At 37.5% G+C, this 16,981-nt stretch overlaps 1 protein-coding gene across 18 annotated transcripts in view; it reads right to left on the reverse strand.

Moving 5' to 3' along the window:
* EPB41L2 (erythrocyte membrane protein band 4.1 like 2) overlaps positions 1-16,981 on the reverse strand; it is a 135,037-nt gene that overhangs the window by 78,422 nt on the left and 39,634 nt on the right. For all 18 annotated transcript variants that reach the window (XM_076333612.1, XM_076333608.1, XM_076333607.1 and 15 more), the window contains exons 3-4: positions 4,587-5,071; positions 2,066-2,278 (exon numbers count right to left, since the gene is read on the reverse strand). In XM_076333612.1, the coding sequence (XP_076189727.1) occupies positions 2,066-2,278; positions 4,587-5,057 (684 nt within the window). In that variant the 5' untranslated portion in view covers positions 5,058-5,071. The remainder of the gene's footprint in view (positions 1-2,065; positions 2,279-4,586; positions 5,072-16,981) is intronic.

Consider the following 16,981-nt stretch of genomic DNA (forward strand, 5'->3'; position numbering starts at 1 on the left):
ATGGCCCTTCATAACTCAGATATTCAGTCTAGGCACCACAGCTTATCAGTTAGTTACAACATCATGCAAAATGTAACAACTATGTTCACAAGTGTAGTCTAGAACAACTATTTTTCCCCCATTCCAAACAAATGGATACTCTAGTGAAAAGCGTAAGACAGAAATGTAAAGGAGGAGTTGACTTTAGTGAAGAAACCTATCACCACTGAGAACAAATATTTATTCTCCACATAACTACCTGTGCATTGTGGTGCTAATAATCACTTAAAAGTCTACTTGCTGTGGGTGTCGTATTAGGTACCATTGTGCAGAACACGCTGAATCATATCATGTTGCTTGGTCACATCTTTAGCTTACTGAACCCATAAATGAAAATTTTGATATTCTAAACTAGCAGCTTATATGGCCATAGAAACTTCTCATCACCTTACAGCCATCTCGTGTGACTAGAACAAACAGCAATGAGAAAAATTTGAAAGAGAAATGACTATGACTGGAAGCAACAACTAGAAGTGAAGCACCAGAAAGCCAGACTTCAGCAGCTGTTTAATTCACTGGATTCCTCTTTTTCCCAGAGGTTTACAAATAATTGAACCCAAGAACAGCTTAGAGCTCCTGTCCTGCAAAAGCAACTGCTGAAGAGCAGAGGGGTTTTTAGGACTGGGATGCAGCTGTTGAAGGGAACCAAGCCTCATTACTAGAATCTGCCTTTGGTGCTACTAGCTGGAAGAACTTTCGAAAATATCACCTACGCAACCTTTGAGATACAAAGCTAAAGTCTTCAGGCACTATGAACATGGTTTTCAAGTGTTTGCAAAGTTTACTGGAATTACAAAATAGAACTAAGCAAATTTTAATGTGTCTTACAACAGACTGGCTGGAAGTATGGTTTCCAAATATAAGCTGTCCTACAAGGAACACTGTCTTCTTTCCAAGGGGGCACCATATCCCAGTATTAAATAAATGAGCTTATTTCTGGGGTATCCGTCAATCCAGCATGAAATAGGGAGTTTCTAGTTAAAACAATTCCCAACTCTTCAAAAGTGTGCCTGAAAAAGTCAGGCAGTGTATAGTAGTTGGTGCTGCATCTTCTACTGGCAAAAGTGATTACAGTTGAACTTTCTAATAGAGAACAGCCTCTACACCTTTGTACCGAATTGACTGGCATCTTTTGGTAGATGGTACTAGCCTGAAATAATCTGCCGATGAGATCTACTTACTACCTTACTCAAAAATTCTCATAATAAATCAAACCAAAGGTTGTTTCACTGAAATAAGATTCGGAATACAACTTTTTTCCTCCTTTCATGTAATTACATGTTTCATAATTTAATCTTGATCTAAAATATTAAACAACTACTATTTGACTTCAAACTTGGACACTATGGTCAGACTGAAAGAGTGTGTGTATATATATTCAAAGGATATTAAAGCCAAGAAGCTATTTTCCATTTAGCTCACAATCCCTATTTCTGTTAGTGGTCTGAAGTCAGATTTAAACAGACAAATACACACTATACCTAACCCATCAATTTACAGTTGTAAACAAGCAATCCATGCAGCCATGAAAATTTGAAACTAGGACATAACTTTAAAGACACATATGTATTTTATACCTGTAACAGAATTTTTCTTTGAAGCAAACTTTTTAAACTTTAGTTCTCCAGCTGAGATAAAGTTGTCACGACTTCATTAATTTTTTTTATTTTTTTTTTTTTTTTTTAAGTTGTTAGTACATGTGACACTACCTTCAGGAAAACGTTAATCTTTCACAAAACCATCAAGTTTGAGCTGTCAAACAATCACCATTGAAAGGATTCGTATATTGCATTTTATCTTATCTGCTAGTGTACCTCAGAGTGCATTTTAAAGGATAATCTGATAAGGTCTTAAAGATGGAGTTTTAAAATGAAATGTTAACTGGCCCCTAATGATAGCAATGTGAATATAACATTGTAATGAGCTCACTAGATATACAAAAAATGTATTTGTTAAACTCTCAGAAAGAAAATTTTCTTTTTCTCTATAGAAAAACAGCTCTTTATATAGTGACTTGATGCCTTACCTCTAGGTCACAGCTGTATTCTGTGCCATCCAGAAGCATCACTTTACACTGCACAGTTTTATATTTCTTGGGAGACTTCTGAGGAATGTTTTCTGTTTTAATTTCAGCTGTCTGCACTTCTTTTGTCTCCCTTTTTTCTTTTTCTTCTTGTTTTCCTTCCTTTTCCTCTGCAACTTTCTCTACTTCCATTTCTTTACCATCTTCTTTGGCAGGCTATGTAAAATACAGTTAAACAATGATTGAAACTCAGGAAGGTGGATATTTTTAACTTATTCATTTATTTCATAAGCTACTAATAAATAAGACATTAAGCTTTCATTAAAATTATCCACATACTGGAAGCACAATAATCAGTATAAGCATTAAGGTCTTCCTTTGGGGACCAGATATTCTTGCTCTCAAACCACAGAAGGTGCCTTTTTTTTTCTTTCCTTGAAATGAGATAATTTTTTTAATGTTTTATTGGCTTTTTTTCTTAACAGAAACAAATTTAACAAGAAGCTCCAGGAATAATACAAAACTAAAAACCAGTGTTTATGAAAGTCAAGTTATACAGAATCACAGAATGGTTGAGGTTGGAAGGGACCTCTTGAGATCACCTAGTGCAACGCCCCTACCTAGGACCCCTCTAGGGCCACCTAGAGCAGTTTGCCCAGGACCATATCCGGTTGGGTTCTGAGTATCTTCACTGATGGAGACTCCACAATGTCTCTGGGCAACCTGTTCCAGTGTTTCATAGAATCACAGAATGGTTTGGGTTGGAAGGGACCTTAAGAGATCATCTAGTTCCAACCCCCCTGCCATGGGCAGGGACACCTTCCTCTAGACCAGGTTGCTCAAAGCCCCATCCAACCTGGCCTTGAACACTTCCAGGGATGCGGCATCCACAGCTTCTCTGGGCAACCCGTTCCAGTGCCTCACCGCCCTCATAGTGAAGAATTTCCTCCTTATATCTCATCTAAATCTACCCTCTTTCAGTTTAAAGCCATTACCCCTTGTCCTATCACTACATGCCCTTGTAAAAAGTCCCTCTCCAGCTTTCTTGTAGGCCCCCTTCAGGTACTGGAAGGCTGCTGTAAGGTGTCCCCAGAGCCTTCTCTTCTCCAGACTGAACAACCCCATCTCTCTCAGCCTGCCTTCATAGAAGAGGTGCTCCAGCCCTCTGATCATCTTCATGGCCCTCCTCTGGACTTGCTCCAACAGGTCCATGTCCTTCTTATGTTAGGGGCCCCAGAGCTGGATGCAGTACTCCAGGTGAGGTCTCATGAGAGCGCAATACAGAGAGAGAATCACCTCCCTCAACCTGCTGGCCACACTTTTGATGTGGCCCAGAATATGGTAGGCTTTCTGGGCTGCAAGTGCACATTGCTGGGTCATGGTGAGCTTCTCATCAACCAACACCCCCAAGTCCTTCTCCTCCCAGCCTACATTTGTTCTTTTGATTGCTCTGACCCATGTGCAGGACCTTGCACTTGGCCTTGTTGAACTTCATGAGGTTCGCACAGGCCCATCTCTCAAGCCTGTGAAGGTCCCTCTGGATGGCATCCCTTCCCTCCAGCATGTTGACCGTACCACACAGCTTGGTGTTGTCAGCAAACTTGCTGAGGGTGCACTCGATCCCACTGTCCAGGTCGCCAACAAAGATATTAAACGTCTTTTGATGTTTGACCCACCATCACAGTAAAAGAGATTTTTTTGTGATTTGAGATGGAATTTCATGTTTTTAATTTGTGCCCATTGCCTTCTGTCATTTAACTGCATACCACTGAGAAGAGTCTGGCTGCTTTTCATATCCTCCCTTCAGGTATTTATACACATTGATAAGATTCCCCTTGACCCTTCTCTTCTCCAGGCTGAACAGCACCAGCTCTCTCAGCCCCTCCTCATATGAAAGATTCTCTGTGCCCTTAATCATCTTTGCCACCCTAGAATGTGAGGTTTGAGTGTTAAGAACTGACATGCAACTTTTCAAAAAGCAAGACTCTGGAGTACCGCAGAAGGTGGCGTTTGTCTTGGAAATCAGCACCAACCTCCCAGAATGAATCAATAAGGACAGTGACCACAAGCATGGTTTCTAGGTAAAGGATAACAAAAACTGAGATAAGGACTCAAAGATAACCACAACAAATAACAAATGGATTAAGTCACTAAGGAGGTATTCGTGTGATCCACTGGCTTCAGAGACAAAGCTGACTTAAGAAGCTTCTCCTCTTATCCCTGCTCATTTCTACCACAATGATACAGTTCAATGTTCCTTTGAACTATGCCAAAGTGTAAGCTTACGCTAAAATTAGACATCTAGAATAACTGGAGTAAAAAAAATGGTCTGCCACAGAGCAGGAACCTTTAAAACCAGCTATGCTACTTATAACTGTATCAACCCAACTGCACAAAAGACCAGATAGTAGCTGTCATTTCTTGCCCAATATGATCCTAACAAAGCCTTATATGAATTACATAAATCATGAATCAGGTCTCATTAAAATTACTCCAAAGCATCCATTAGCGTTCCTACACGTACCTGTGTTTCAGCACTACTAACAGACTGTTTTTCTTCTTTGTCATCTGCTTTAGCATTATGCTGATTTTCAGCTGCTGCATCTTTTAAGCTCTGTTTTGGCTGAGCCACTCCCTCTGCTGTCTGGCATTCACTTTCTTCAACTACTTGTTCTTCCCCTGTGGTCCTTTTCTTGGTCTCATCTTTTGGCTCTGCCAAGGTGTATGATTTTTGTTTCTTAAGCCAGGGGGGAAGGAAACGAGAAATACCCTTGCTTTCAGGTGAAGCTTTTTCCTTCTTCTGGCTACTTGGACTACTTTGGCTAGTTGGTACTGGGACAGAGGAAGAATCTTGAGCTGCTTCAGAGGATGTTTCCCTGGACTTTTGATTTTCTGGAGTCTCTGATGCTTCTTCAGGCTTGTCCTTGGCTTTGTCTGGTCCCAGCTGCTCAGAATCTTTCTTTACTTCAGTCTCTGAGCCAGCTTCAGTTGTCATTGTCAAAACTTACACTAAAAAAAGCAACAATAAAAATAGTTTTGTTATGTAGCATTACTAGTTTTACTGACTCTTACATTATTTGCAGTAATAATCTATAAGAGTTTCTAAATTAAACTTATTAGGGTTAAAGAAATACTTCTTTTCAAATTCTCAGCTCACAAGTAAAACCAGTAAGCTAAAATTTAGTGCTCTGCAGACAAAAATTTTCAAAAATACTGCTCTAGAGAGATAGATCTACCAATAGTTTCCTTCTCCTTGATAAAAATGTAAGTGTGCTTACTGAAATGCATTTGTTTTATTACAAGCTACTCCTAAGGTTATCGGCCAAGATTATTTCATGAGTAACTTCAGTTCTCTTTCTACTGGGCTCCTTGGCTGACCCAGAAGCTCAAATTTCAGAAGAGCATACACCTTCTCTAGTTAAACTGGTAGATACAACCCCTCTGCTATTCAGTGACACTTACCAAGTTTTATACAGAAAGCCTTTTTAAATCAAGAAAGAGTGCATGCTTTTAGTTGTTCCTTTTTACATTAAGAAAAGCCATTCTTGCCTTAAAAGAGACTCAGTTAAAATATCTATACTCTTAGACTTTACATAACTCTTCCACGCTCCTTATCATCCATACCTTTTCAGCAAAGAAGCAACCAGTAGGCTTACAGCTGACAGTACCAGAAGCAGACTGATTTTAGACGGCAAGTCACAGCTTTTAGTTTATAGTCAAATCTGTTGCATTTAACGTTAAGGATGTATTTTCACAATTTCCTTATCTCTGTCTGTGAACCAGTGGTGGGGATGGAGGAAAATGGAAGAGCAAGCTTACCAAAGAAAAGGGAAAAAGGGATGGTGAGCATGATACTGAGTATAAAAAAAAAAAAATTAGAAATTGTAAGTCAGTGATACTGTTGAAACCACTAATAATGCTAGGAAGCGTACTTTTTTTCTTTTTTTTTTTAAAAGATTGGGTTCTTAATCATGAGTTCATACCGATCAACATAAAATCATACATAACTCTTATACTCTCTCACCACTTTTGCCTGCTCTTCCTTCAGTGAAATTAAAGACAAATCATAATACTATAACAGGATACACGATAATAATCTTTAATCTTAAAATTATTTGCTATTTCTTGAAAAAATATTAACCAGAATAAACAAATTTTGTTAGCTGTGTGGCACTGGATTTTGCTGTGTTATTTTGAAAATGTAATATAATTAATTTATCCAATTTATTGAAGTAGGCCAACAAAAATAAGCACACCAGGGTCCAATAAAGTAAGTTTAAAATGGTTAGATCACATTAGAAGTCACTGATATTTATTTACAACCTTCTTCAAACAACTAGTTTTAAACTGATGGTCCGTTTGTCTGGCCTGAAGGTTAACAGGTTACTTACAATCACATTTATAACTTTAAAACACTGGGCCCCCTCCATTAAAATTGATTGCCATCAATGCCTGCCTTTAGAGTCAGGAGGCTATTAGTTCAGGACTCCTGCTGAACTCAACAGCTGCTGCCCCCACCCCTGCCCCAAAAGAGTCAAGGAGAAGGTAATCTAGTTCAGGTTCTATGCAGTTAACTTGCACAACACTTCAAACTGCACTTGAAGCCAACTGGAAACTAGTTTAGATCACAAGGCGGCAGCAACACATTGCCTCTAGGTTTCCAAAGCACATTCGTAAGTAATCAGAAATTAAGTTAAACTAAGCCATTCCCAAGGACAAAAAGGAAAAAAAGGAAACTAATAAATGCCCAAACGTACAAGAGAGAAGCCCTCTGACAAAAGAGATGGACAATATTGAGCCAAAGGAAACAAACTTGACAGTTATCTTTGTAAGAAGCTTAGACATAGGAGCCTTGAACTATGTAAAGGCAAATTCATATTAAGCAAGCATTTTGAGACCAAAAGTAACTACATGTTATGGGTGTTTCTTTGTTCATTACTTTAAACTTCACTATCTAAACCAAAACATTCACCAATGGAGAAATTAAAAGAAAAGTTAGTATCCTTACTGCTATACTAGAGACTTCTGAATACATTTCAAGCTTAAATAGTGCAGTTATGTAGCAATTCCTTCACTTTTTATAAAAACCTTCAAGTTTTAATACTGTTAATAAAGTTTGTTGTGATAGAGTATTAATATTTATGTAAGTAATATTTATCTCAGAGGTAACAGGCCTCTGAAAGGCAGGTTTCCATTTGACTAGCTGTTGAGATTAAAGAATTTGCTATTTCAAGCCACATACTAGTATACTAGTTTTAAAGCTACTACTAGTCAAATTACATTTTGCTATCACCTTTATATCTTACACAGAATTACTGCTGTTCTTTCCTAATGGTAGGTATCAATCTTAACAACAACAATAATAATAATAATGTTCATTTTGATAATAAACTTTTACAATATATAGAAAACCAAACCCAACTTTCCCCAAGAGAAAAATTCACAATCTTCTGCTGATCAGAGAATAGTGATCCATTCTGCTTAATGAAGTGAAAATGGAGGTTTCACTATTAACAGAGATGGTGGTGATTTTTCCTCATGCATCTCTAAGAAGGAATCAATTTCTTCTCAGAAAGTAGCTAAAAAAATGCTAGAGAACTTGATAAACACATCTTCAAAGAAGCTACAGGAAAAGGAAAATCACTCTATTTCCTGCATGCGTTTTTCACTTTTCAAAATACGAAGTAATGCATGAAATGCATGTACACACAAAAATTATATACCATTCTCGAAATTAAGATCACATTTTGCTTATACGGTCAAATAGGAGGCATATCCAGAAAATTCCTTAGAACTGAGCAAGTAAATCACCCTGTAAACATGTTCCTATGATATTGTTCTAACAATAAAAGGAACTGAGGATACCAAGTTATGCATCTTCACTGATTAAATTTAGACAGGATAGCAATGGGTGGTACAAACTCACTCAGTGTGAAACATGAAAGGTTCTGCATCTCCAAGTGTCCAGGTTTTTCATAACCGAAGTTATATTTAAAAGGAGAACTTGGCTTTATACTGCAGAAGCAAGGGAAATGCCCGCAGCAGGAGGTGATTTCTTTCATGAGCTCAATTTCCCATAAGCTTGTAACTTCAGTGCATTTCCAGGGAAAGGGGAAAAAAAAAAAAAAAAAAGAGGGAGGAAAAACCTACAAAACAAAACACACCTCCCTGCTAACCCTGTAGATTTCTTTATACTCTCAGCAGTCACTGAGTGAGTTGTTAGAGATGGATGAATTTACTGAACAAGGGCACTGACCAAGAGTGTAAGGGATAGTCTTCCCAAAATATCTACTTTCTCTAGCATGTGACCTTGATATATTTCTTTTTTCTAGAGTTTCATTGTGGCGCAAGAATTAGGCATCCCTTGAGAAACAGAAAATCAGGTCTACCTGCCCTTCCCTGCACTCCCTTCCCTCCTGCTCACTATTTCAATGCTCTGTCAGATCCTCCAGTTTTGAAGTTCACAGGAAAAACAGAGGTAGTGGGGGACAAAACACTGGAGTTCTACAATCAGAGTCTACTGTTGCAGGTTGTAAAGTCTCTGATGTTACCTTCACTATAGTCAGGCAGATCAAGGAACCAGGTTATCTGGAAATGGCTTCTTCCTGATCTGAGAGGGAAGACCTTGCAAGATCCCATCCAACCCTGTGTCTTAACAGCCAACAATGTGTCAGAAAGAAAATGGAAATAAGAAGCAGACAGCATTTGTCTCAAAAGTGACATTGGGAAGACATAAACCAAATTAGGTTGAAAGCGTACAGTTCTAAACTTTAGCTGCATCTTTTCTTCCCCTCCTGTCTCCAAGGAAGCATTGTAAACTCCCATTTGCTCTTACGAAGTAGCATAAGCACACTAAGTATTTTTGCCCCTTTAATTTTTTTTAAGCTCTGTAAAAGCTGCAGCAGGATAGGGTTCTCCTTATCTCACTTCTTTTGTATTGCAAGGTAACATTAAATCCATATTTCATTTTGAAAGAAGAATGAGTAAGAATCTTGCTGCAAGAGTGGACAACAGAGAAGGAACCTTAGGGAGATGCTCAAATGGAAGGATTAACAAGGTCTCAGCAAAAATAAAAAAAAAATCTTTGCAGATTTTGCAATTGGCATTAAACCCATGCACATTAAACTACTTGTGATAACATCCGTATCTTTTGTAATCCTCCTGAAAACTTGGCTCATGCAGATTGAATGTCTACCCAAACTACAAGGACCGAGGTGGGAGTGGTAGGGCAAAAAGTATTGGAAACAACCTCGCAATTTCTGAAGAGGAATTAAGGTTGTTAAAACAGGTCCTACTTTTATGAGGAGCAGATGTCCTGTCCTAATCGTAACTCTACCAACTTCCCCAAGCAAGGGTGCTGGCCAGGAAGCAACTGAAGACAACAGCTACTCTCTCCCCTCTTCCTTCATCCCTTCCTCTCCCTTTTTGTTCTCTGAGGAGAAACTAATGCTGGCCAGAGTTCACACCTGAAAGCAGGGCAGAACACTATATTCTTTCTTTACCATTCTCTTTCCTCTCAAATGTACAAGTTTGTCAGTTGGTTGGTACCTTTCTACCAGTTCCTAGTATAAATTCTTGAAAAGTAGTTGTCTGACCAGAAGGATTCCTGCCACCATAGATAAACCAGAAGCAGAAGACATATAGAATATAACATGATATTTAAAAAAAAAAAAAAAAAAAAAAAAGAAAAAGGAGTGGCTCAAAGATGACAATTGAGTATCCTGAAAAGTTACAGACAACATTGAACTAAAACCATAGAAAGCTTCTTTTCACTACAGTTGATAATCTGCATCTTGATTCACTGTTTCCGTTATGGTATTTCTTATTCATCAGCACAGATTAACAAATCCAAAACCTTTTTCCATATATTTCTGGATCTCATTTTACTTATTTTCTGAGATATAAAAGTAGGAAAAGGCAGTCCTAAACTTGTTTTATCTTTTTCAGTTTGTCACTGAAATTCATAGCAAACTCAAGAAATCAAAATCGCTTTGATAGTTATGCCTCCACCAGTCTACTAGGATTTGCAAAGAAACCATCATGTTGTAGAAGAAGAAAAAAATTCATCCTACTTCTATTTAAATAAATTACAACTCAGTGCACTAAAAGCCAACATGGGTGTCTGCAGAAGTCGTGCAATTTTCTGGATCACCATATTATTAATAATTCCTTTTAAAAATCATTATCTTCATAAAAATTAACTAATTACACATTTGCATTTCCAAATACTAAAGCTCAGATGGGGTACACATAAAAGAACAAAAAGAGAGCAAAGAACACCTGAAAAATATACATGAAAACCTGAAACAAGGTCACATGTACTTCAACTACTTATTTGGGAGGGTATTTTTGTTTTGTTTCAAAGAAAGTGTTTTATTTCTTGTCATATTATTGATTTGAAGCACAGAAGACTGCTCTGCATTTCACAGTTGGTTAGGACAGGTCATTTATGAACAATATACTTGCTGGTTTCAATATGTAAAATTTGTTGACATAAAAGCCATGAAGAAGTAAAGTCCTAGCTGGAACAGTCATTAAATTTTACAGAGTGTAAAAGGGTCTGGTTTAACCACTAGGTAATACCTGAGGAACCTGGTACTATCCCCAGAAGATTTTTTCAAAAAGCATAAATCAATCATTTTCTGTAGAGTACAATAATTTATACTCCAAATCAGGCTGAATGTACTGACGAAAAAAAACTTTCTTTTACATTCCTGTTAAAATTTAAAACTTGTATTTTTATCATCAGTATGTAAACAAGAAAACTCATGGCATCACATGGTTCTGTGCAGCGCACCACTGTGCTGCATCATTTTGCTGAAAGTGCCAATATAACCTGCACACATTCTATTAGCTGACAAAGCAAAAAGTAAATCCATTTTCACCTTTTAGTCATTATTTAGGTGGGTTACTACAATTGCAAAGACAGAGCTCTCTGAACGCAAAGGAATAAGTTAACAACTAAAGAATACAGTTTTCAACTTTGAGGTCCTTGAAGAAGCAAAAACATCCCTAAAATTGGCTTAGTTACATCAATCCACAACCTTTACATTGTATGGCTTCCAATACAATACTGATCTGCAGTCAAACGTCAAAAAAAGCCCCAGTTCTCCCATAGGAACTTGCATCCTTCTCTGTATTTATACATACACAGGACTGCATATACATACAAACAGACATACTTTGACTATTGAATCTAATAATTTGGATTAAGTTCATTTTTAAGCACATTCCTGAAAAAAATAGATGAGGCTAAGGTCTAATATCAACAGTTTAGCAAACTTTAAAAAGTTAGAACACAGAACCCACAGGAAAACTTGTTTTGTGTGTACGAAATCTAATCAGCTATTTTCAAACGATTAAGATGATCTCTAGCAATTGAACCCAAAACTAAGTATGTACACACTGAACGTGACAAGGACTGTTTTGGTTTGCTCCTTCCCCAGTGATCACTGTGCACAAAAGTCAAGGTTAACAGCAGAGGCTGAAGAGACAGACTGCAGACTCTGCTTTTTTGTGAGTCTCAACAGTAGCCACAGGGCAAAAGCCTGTCAGTCCATCGGTTTCCCACGCTGTGACAAGACCACCGGAGCAGGGGCCTGAGCTGATATCATGCTGTCACAGCTCTTCTTTGTAGACTTAGAAGGTAACGCATTGATAAACAGAATACCAAGAACAATCCTATGCCACATATAGCCAAAAAGACCCCAAATTATTTCTTTTAAAGCTTGACAGTTCATGGAAGAGCCTTAGGCAATAATCCAGGTGCCTAGACAACTAAAGCTGTGTTGTGATTCAGACTTTTGCCATTGTAATAATCTCTCCTGCTAAAAATATTTATCCCAAACATAAGCCAACTAAAAATCACCCTTTCTCCTTATGATTCTGCCCCAACTGCCTCCTAAACTGGAAACTCATTTGCAAGGAGGGAACCAGGTGAGCAAACTGTCATTACCAGTCTGTACATTGGTCAGCAGATGGTGCCATAATAATTCTAAAAATCAGTAGCACATTTCAAAGGTCAAACTTTAAACAGCAACAATATTCCAGTTTCAAGTGTAATTCCCAAGTTATGACAAGTAATTGAATGTTTTCACAGAAGTATTAACATAACATAATTTAATAAATATAAACTTCAGAGCCAGACAGTGGATTACTCTCCATGACAATAAAAATTGAAGTTACATGTGTACATGAACATGTGTGTGTCTAAGTATATACACATATTCACATAGCGTCTAAGCTTATCTCCAAAAGCAGAAATGGCACAAAATGGTGTCTTCCCAAAGGATCCTATGTCTATCAAAGCAGTTTCCAGAGAATTCCAGGCACATCATGGTGGCTAGCAGCCCCGGAGTTAATGGCAACTATACTCATAAGCATCCTTTTACCTAGATAGTGAGGTCACTATTCAAAATAACAGGTATTTTGTTAGCCTTCATGTTTACTTCCATGCCATCATACAGCTGAATATTTGCAAGCGTACAATGTTTCCCTCCCAAATACAGTAGCCTACCTGCATTACTAGGAAAACATTTTTGTCCTTATATAAATATTGAAATATCACCAAGTCTCTAGAACTAATTTTTATGTGCTAGAAAATTACTGCAAATGGGTCATCATTCCTTGCAATACATAGAATGCACAGGACTCACCAGAAAAACACTGACAAGTCCCTACATAAGACGGTGCGAACTTAAAAGATACTTCTGAAACGATACAAGACCAATACTAGAATAATTCTGAAGATCACTGTGAAGACAAAAAATAAAATCAACGATTTTGACAGCAAATGAAATGAGATAGAGAAAGCTATTTCTGTCTAAAATTGCAAAATTAGTATATCTGCAGTCTAGACAGAATATTTTCACAATAAAACTATTGTGCTGACAGGTTTTTATAAAGCTACTCTAGGGAAGCACCTCAACTCTTTGTAAAGTCAAAATAGAATCCAGGAACATGACTATTTCTCAAAAATCTTAAAGCAGCACAACACCACATATTTATTCCCTATCACTCAAGTGCTCCCAACTTTTCATAAAACACCTGCTGTAGGCCATCTCTATTTTGTCTGGTGAATAACTTAGGTACTGTAATCCATATACAACTTAAAAGGATTAGTTTTAAAGGATAATTCAGTTGAAGGGATACAACTCTCCAGAAAGGAAAGACAGTATTACTAGACATGAAAACAAGTGAGAATTCTTTAAACACTATTTTGTTAAAATTTGTCTCCTGACACTAGGTAGCAGCCTAAAAATGTATAATAAAACATAGAAAATAATATTAGAAAGTACTGTTTCCCAAACTAAATGAAATGCATTAACTGCATCATCTGTGTAACAGCACCCACATACATGTTAAAGGCTCATCACAAAAAAAACAACCCCAAAACTTTCAACAAAATCAGAACATAAATACCTTTCAAGTGCTACACATAGCCAAGTTGCGATGCCCACATCAAAATTTCTTTGAGATTACATTCAAGCAAATATACATCTTGCAGCACTCAGTGCTATCTATACCATATCCAGAGATAACAGGAATCTGTTACTTCTGTATTTTCAATCTACAAATACTCTGATCAAGGCAAAAAAAAAAAAAAAAATCTCAAAGACCAACTTAATTCAAATTAAGAAATCTCTCTTTGCCAGAGTACATATACACATATATAATCTGTTTATCAAGCTAGTTTTGTGCTGTTCCCCAGCGCTGAAAAAATGTTGTAAGCTGATGAGAATCCAACAGTCTTTTTGAAAAGCTGTATTGAAGATTGACCCCACCCAAGCCCTGACACTGCTAGAGAAGGGCATGCTCAGTGGAAAGCCAGGATTTAGTTCCAAATTCATTCCAGCAGCCAGAAAATGGACATGGGTCAAGAGACAGCTCTGTTTTCCTGTTATCTGTCCAACAAACTAACAACACAGTTTGAGAAAAATCTCTGCCCTATCTTTAAAAATCAACATTGCAAGTTTACAGTAGGTTTTGACTGTTCACATTAAACCCTCATGATAACCACAATTTGAGAGATTAAAAACAGCAGTGAGCCATCATTTGTTCTGAGCAATGTTGTCCCTCCAGTCTCCATTCCCTTCCTTCCACACCATCCCATCTCACCACATGGCTGTTTCCGTAACAGCGCCACAATTCCACTGAAGCACAGGCAAACTTTTCGTTTTTTCCAATTCTTAAAGGGGGGGGGGGGGGCAGAATCTATTTGGGTTCTGTAAATTATTTAGCTTGTTCTGATTTGAAGGTGATTGATTTTTAGATGCCACAACAAATTTTTTATTTCCAACTTTCATTCTTTCTATTTATGATGTATTGGCAAGATTAAAACCAGTTTCTTTTTATGCTTACAACATTAAGTTTACTCTTGCATAAAGTATGCTTCCAAGGCACTTACAATAACATGGTTAATCAAAGAACTTTCCAACTCAGGTTGAAAAATAACGTACTAGTACCCGGGAATTTTTTTTACTGCAAACTGAGAGGCCCCAGTGTAATAAAGCTCCTGGATGCTGGAAGCCCAGATGCACATCATTGTTTTGACAAGTACCCATTTCCTCTTCAGTGGAAGTCATATAGAGAATTATTACCATCTCACACGTTTAGGAAATGTACAACAGCATGCAAAAGAGGGAAATAACCGCAATACTAGGATTCAAGGTCAGGAAAAAGAAATGAGAAGCGACTAATCTGTGCTTTTGGTAGAACACTAGTCACAGACCCCTACAAGCAGAACACATTTGCAAGTAGTTTTCATAAACAGATATAACTATTAACTTTATTTCACCAGTATGTTGAGGCTGAATGTCACACAGATGCAGACACTACTGAGATCACATGCAAAATGCCTGTTGGCTTTTTATTTCAGCTAATCCAACATAGGAGCAATGGCCAGAAACCAGCTGACAGATGCATTAAGACAGTTTGCTCTGTCATGTACAAGAAGAGAGTTCAATAGACAAGTGTTGTTTCCAAAGCTTCAGGGTGTAAACATAGCCACAGATATGCCTTTTTTGGCAGCAACATCAGTTCTGTATTTCGACTTTAAAGTGCATTTCATCATTTTTGCTATTGTCAAATACAAGCACTATAGAGAGAACAGTTCTCTTTGGCAAGCCAGTTTAACAATACTGGTTGATGTTTACACGTTACTGAGGGAAATAAAAACTTGGAAAAAGTGACATCAAAATTATAAATTATTTTATACAGGTGACAGGTGTAGAATCTTCTCCTACTACTGATTATTTTTTTTTTTAATGTCAATTTTCCTGAATCAGAATGCAAGTCGAAATACAAAAATTGATACTGCCATCACTTCCTACCAATAATGAAGTCGGTTTCAAATACTTGGTTAAATGGCATCCCTGGCAATTAATCTTAAACAAGCTCAATCCAAATTCCAAATAAGTGCAAAGTTTCAAGCTATATGGTGAAGTATTTCTGGATTTCTGCAGGTAACTTGCAGCTGCCTCTTTGCTGGGTTCGTTGCCACCAGTATGTGAATCAACTGTTGAAGGACCTACAGAAATCTTAACACACATGCAAGTAAACAAATCCAGGCTATTAGTTGTATAGTATATTTTATGAAAAATAAACAAATGAAAAATAGAATAGTTAAACACATAATTCACAACTGCTGTTGCAATGAATAAATGCTGTCCCATATTCCCTGCCAGCTATCCCACATTCCCCAAACTTCAGAGGTTAGCCAGTCAAGATGTCTTGTGTTGGCATTTTAATTTTTATGTTTGCAGCTAGCACAAGCTGGCTGAGTCTTGCATGTGCTACTGGAACAGAAGTATTCCCTTGTAAGAGCAGAATCAATTTGTTCAGTGTTTTTTCCACCCCCCGAATAATTATAATGCACTTAAAATGATATATGTAATGCAGGACACTGCAAACATTTTCCTACATATTTATGTTTACTCAAATATATAACAGAGTATTGAAACTACAGATAATACTGCTCTTCAGGAAAGTATGCATCTACTGCTCCTGTGGGAGCATAACACTGCCAGTCCCAAGCAACAAAAAGCAGTGAAGGAGAGATGCCTCTTAGCTGAGAAAATAAAATTGGCAGCCGAAACTTCATCGCTCCCATAGGCTCTTCTGAATGCTGGTATTTGATTAGAAGAGTGAAAATATCAGCAACTTCTAAAAGTTTCCCACTTTTTGTGGCAATGGCTTTACCACTAACAACATTTTGATCACGGCAACATCTCTGGGCTAGACAAAGTGAAATGATGCCCTAAAGATCAGAAACAAGTCTAATACTAAAGGCGGGGGGGGGGAAGGGAGCAAAAGAGAATTTTATGCTAATAATGCTAGTTTTGTGCCTGGGCTTCAGCACTTAATATGTTTGTTAGTCATCTAAGTGCTTTAGCTGTTTTGTGCTTTTTGGAAGGACATTCCCAGCATGAAAGATTGTAATATAAAACAGATAACAGGATATGCATGAAAGTCTCAAGGGAGTAACCATTTAAACAAAGTTTTCTTTGGAGAGTTAGGGAATGATGACAGATAAGAAAGATTTAAAAGAATTCATTTGTGAACATGAAGAACAGGGTGGGGAGGAGTATTTAGAACTGTCCTGTAGACAAGGAAAAAGAGACGGTGACTTGCCAAACCACGACTGCAATGACATTCCCATATAAATATACATCACAAACTGCAGTTTACCAAAGCAGCCTCACCCATTGCAGAAAAGCCTTTTAATGACCACATACAAATGGGGATGGTGTGTTATTACAGTAAGTTTTCAGGCCAAATTAGGTAGAAGCTTTATTCTGCCTTCTTGGGCCACATTTTCAGTTCTCATTCTACATGTCCAGAGACATTTCAAAGCTTTGAAACAGTCCTAGGCAAACACAAATCCAAGTTGATAGCAATTTATCATCTAACAGTTTTATT

Source organism: Aptenodytes patagonicus, chromosome 3 (assembly GCF_965638725.1).
Source record: "Aptenodytes patagonicus chromosome 3, bAptPat1.pri.cur, whole genome shotgun sequence".
NCBI classification, from domain to species: domain Eukaryota; kingdom Metazoa; phylum Chordata; class Aves; order Sphenisciformes; family Spheniscidae; genus Aptenodytes; species Aptenodytes patagonicus.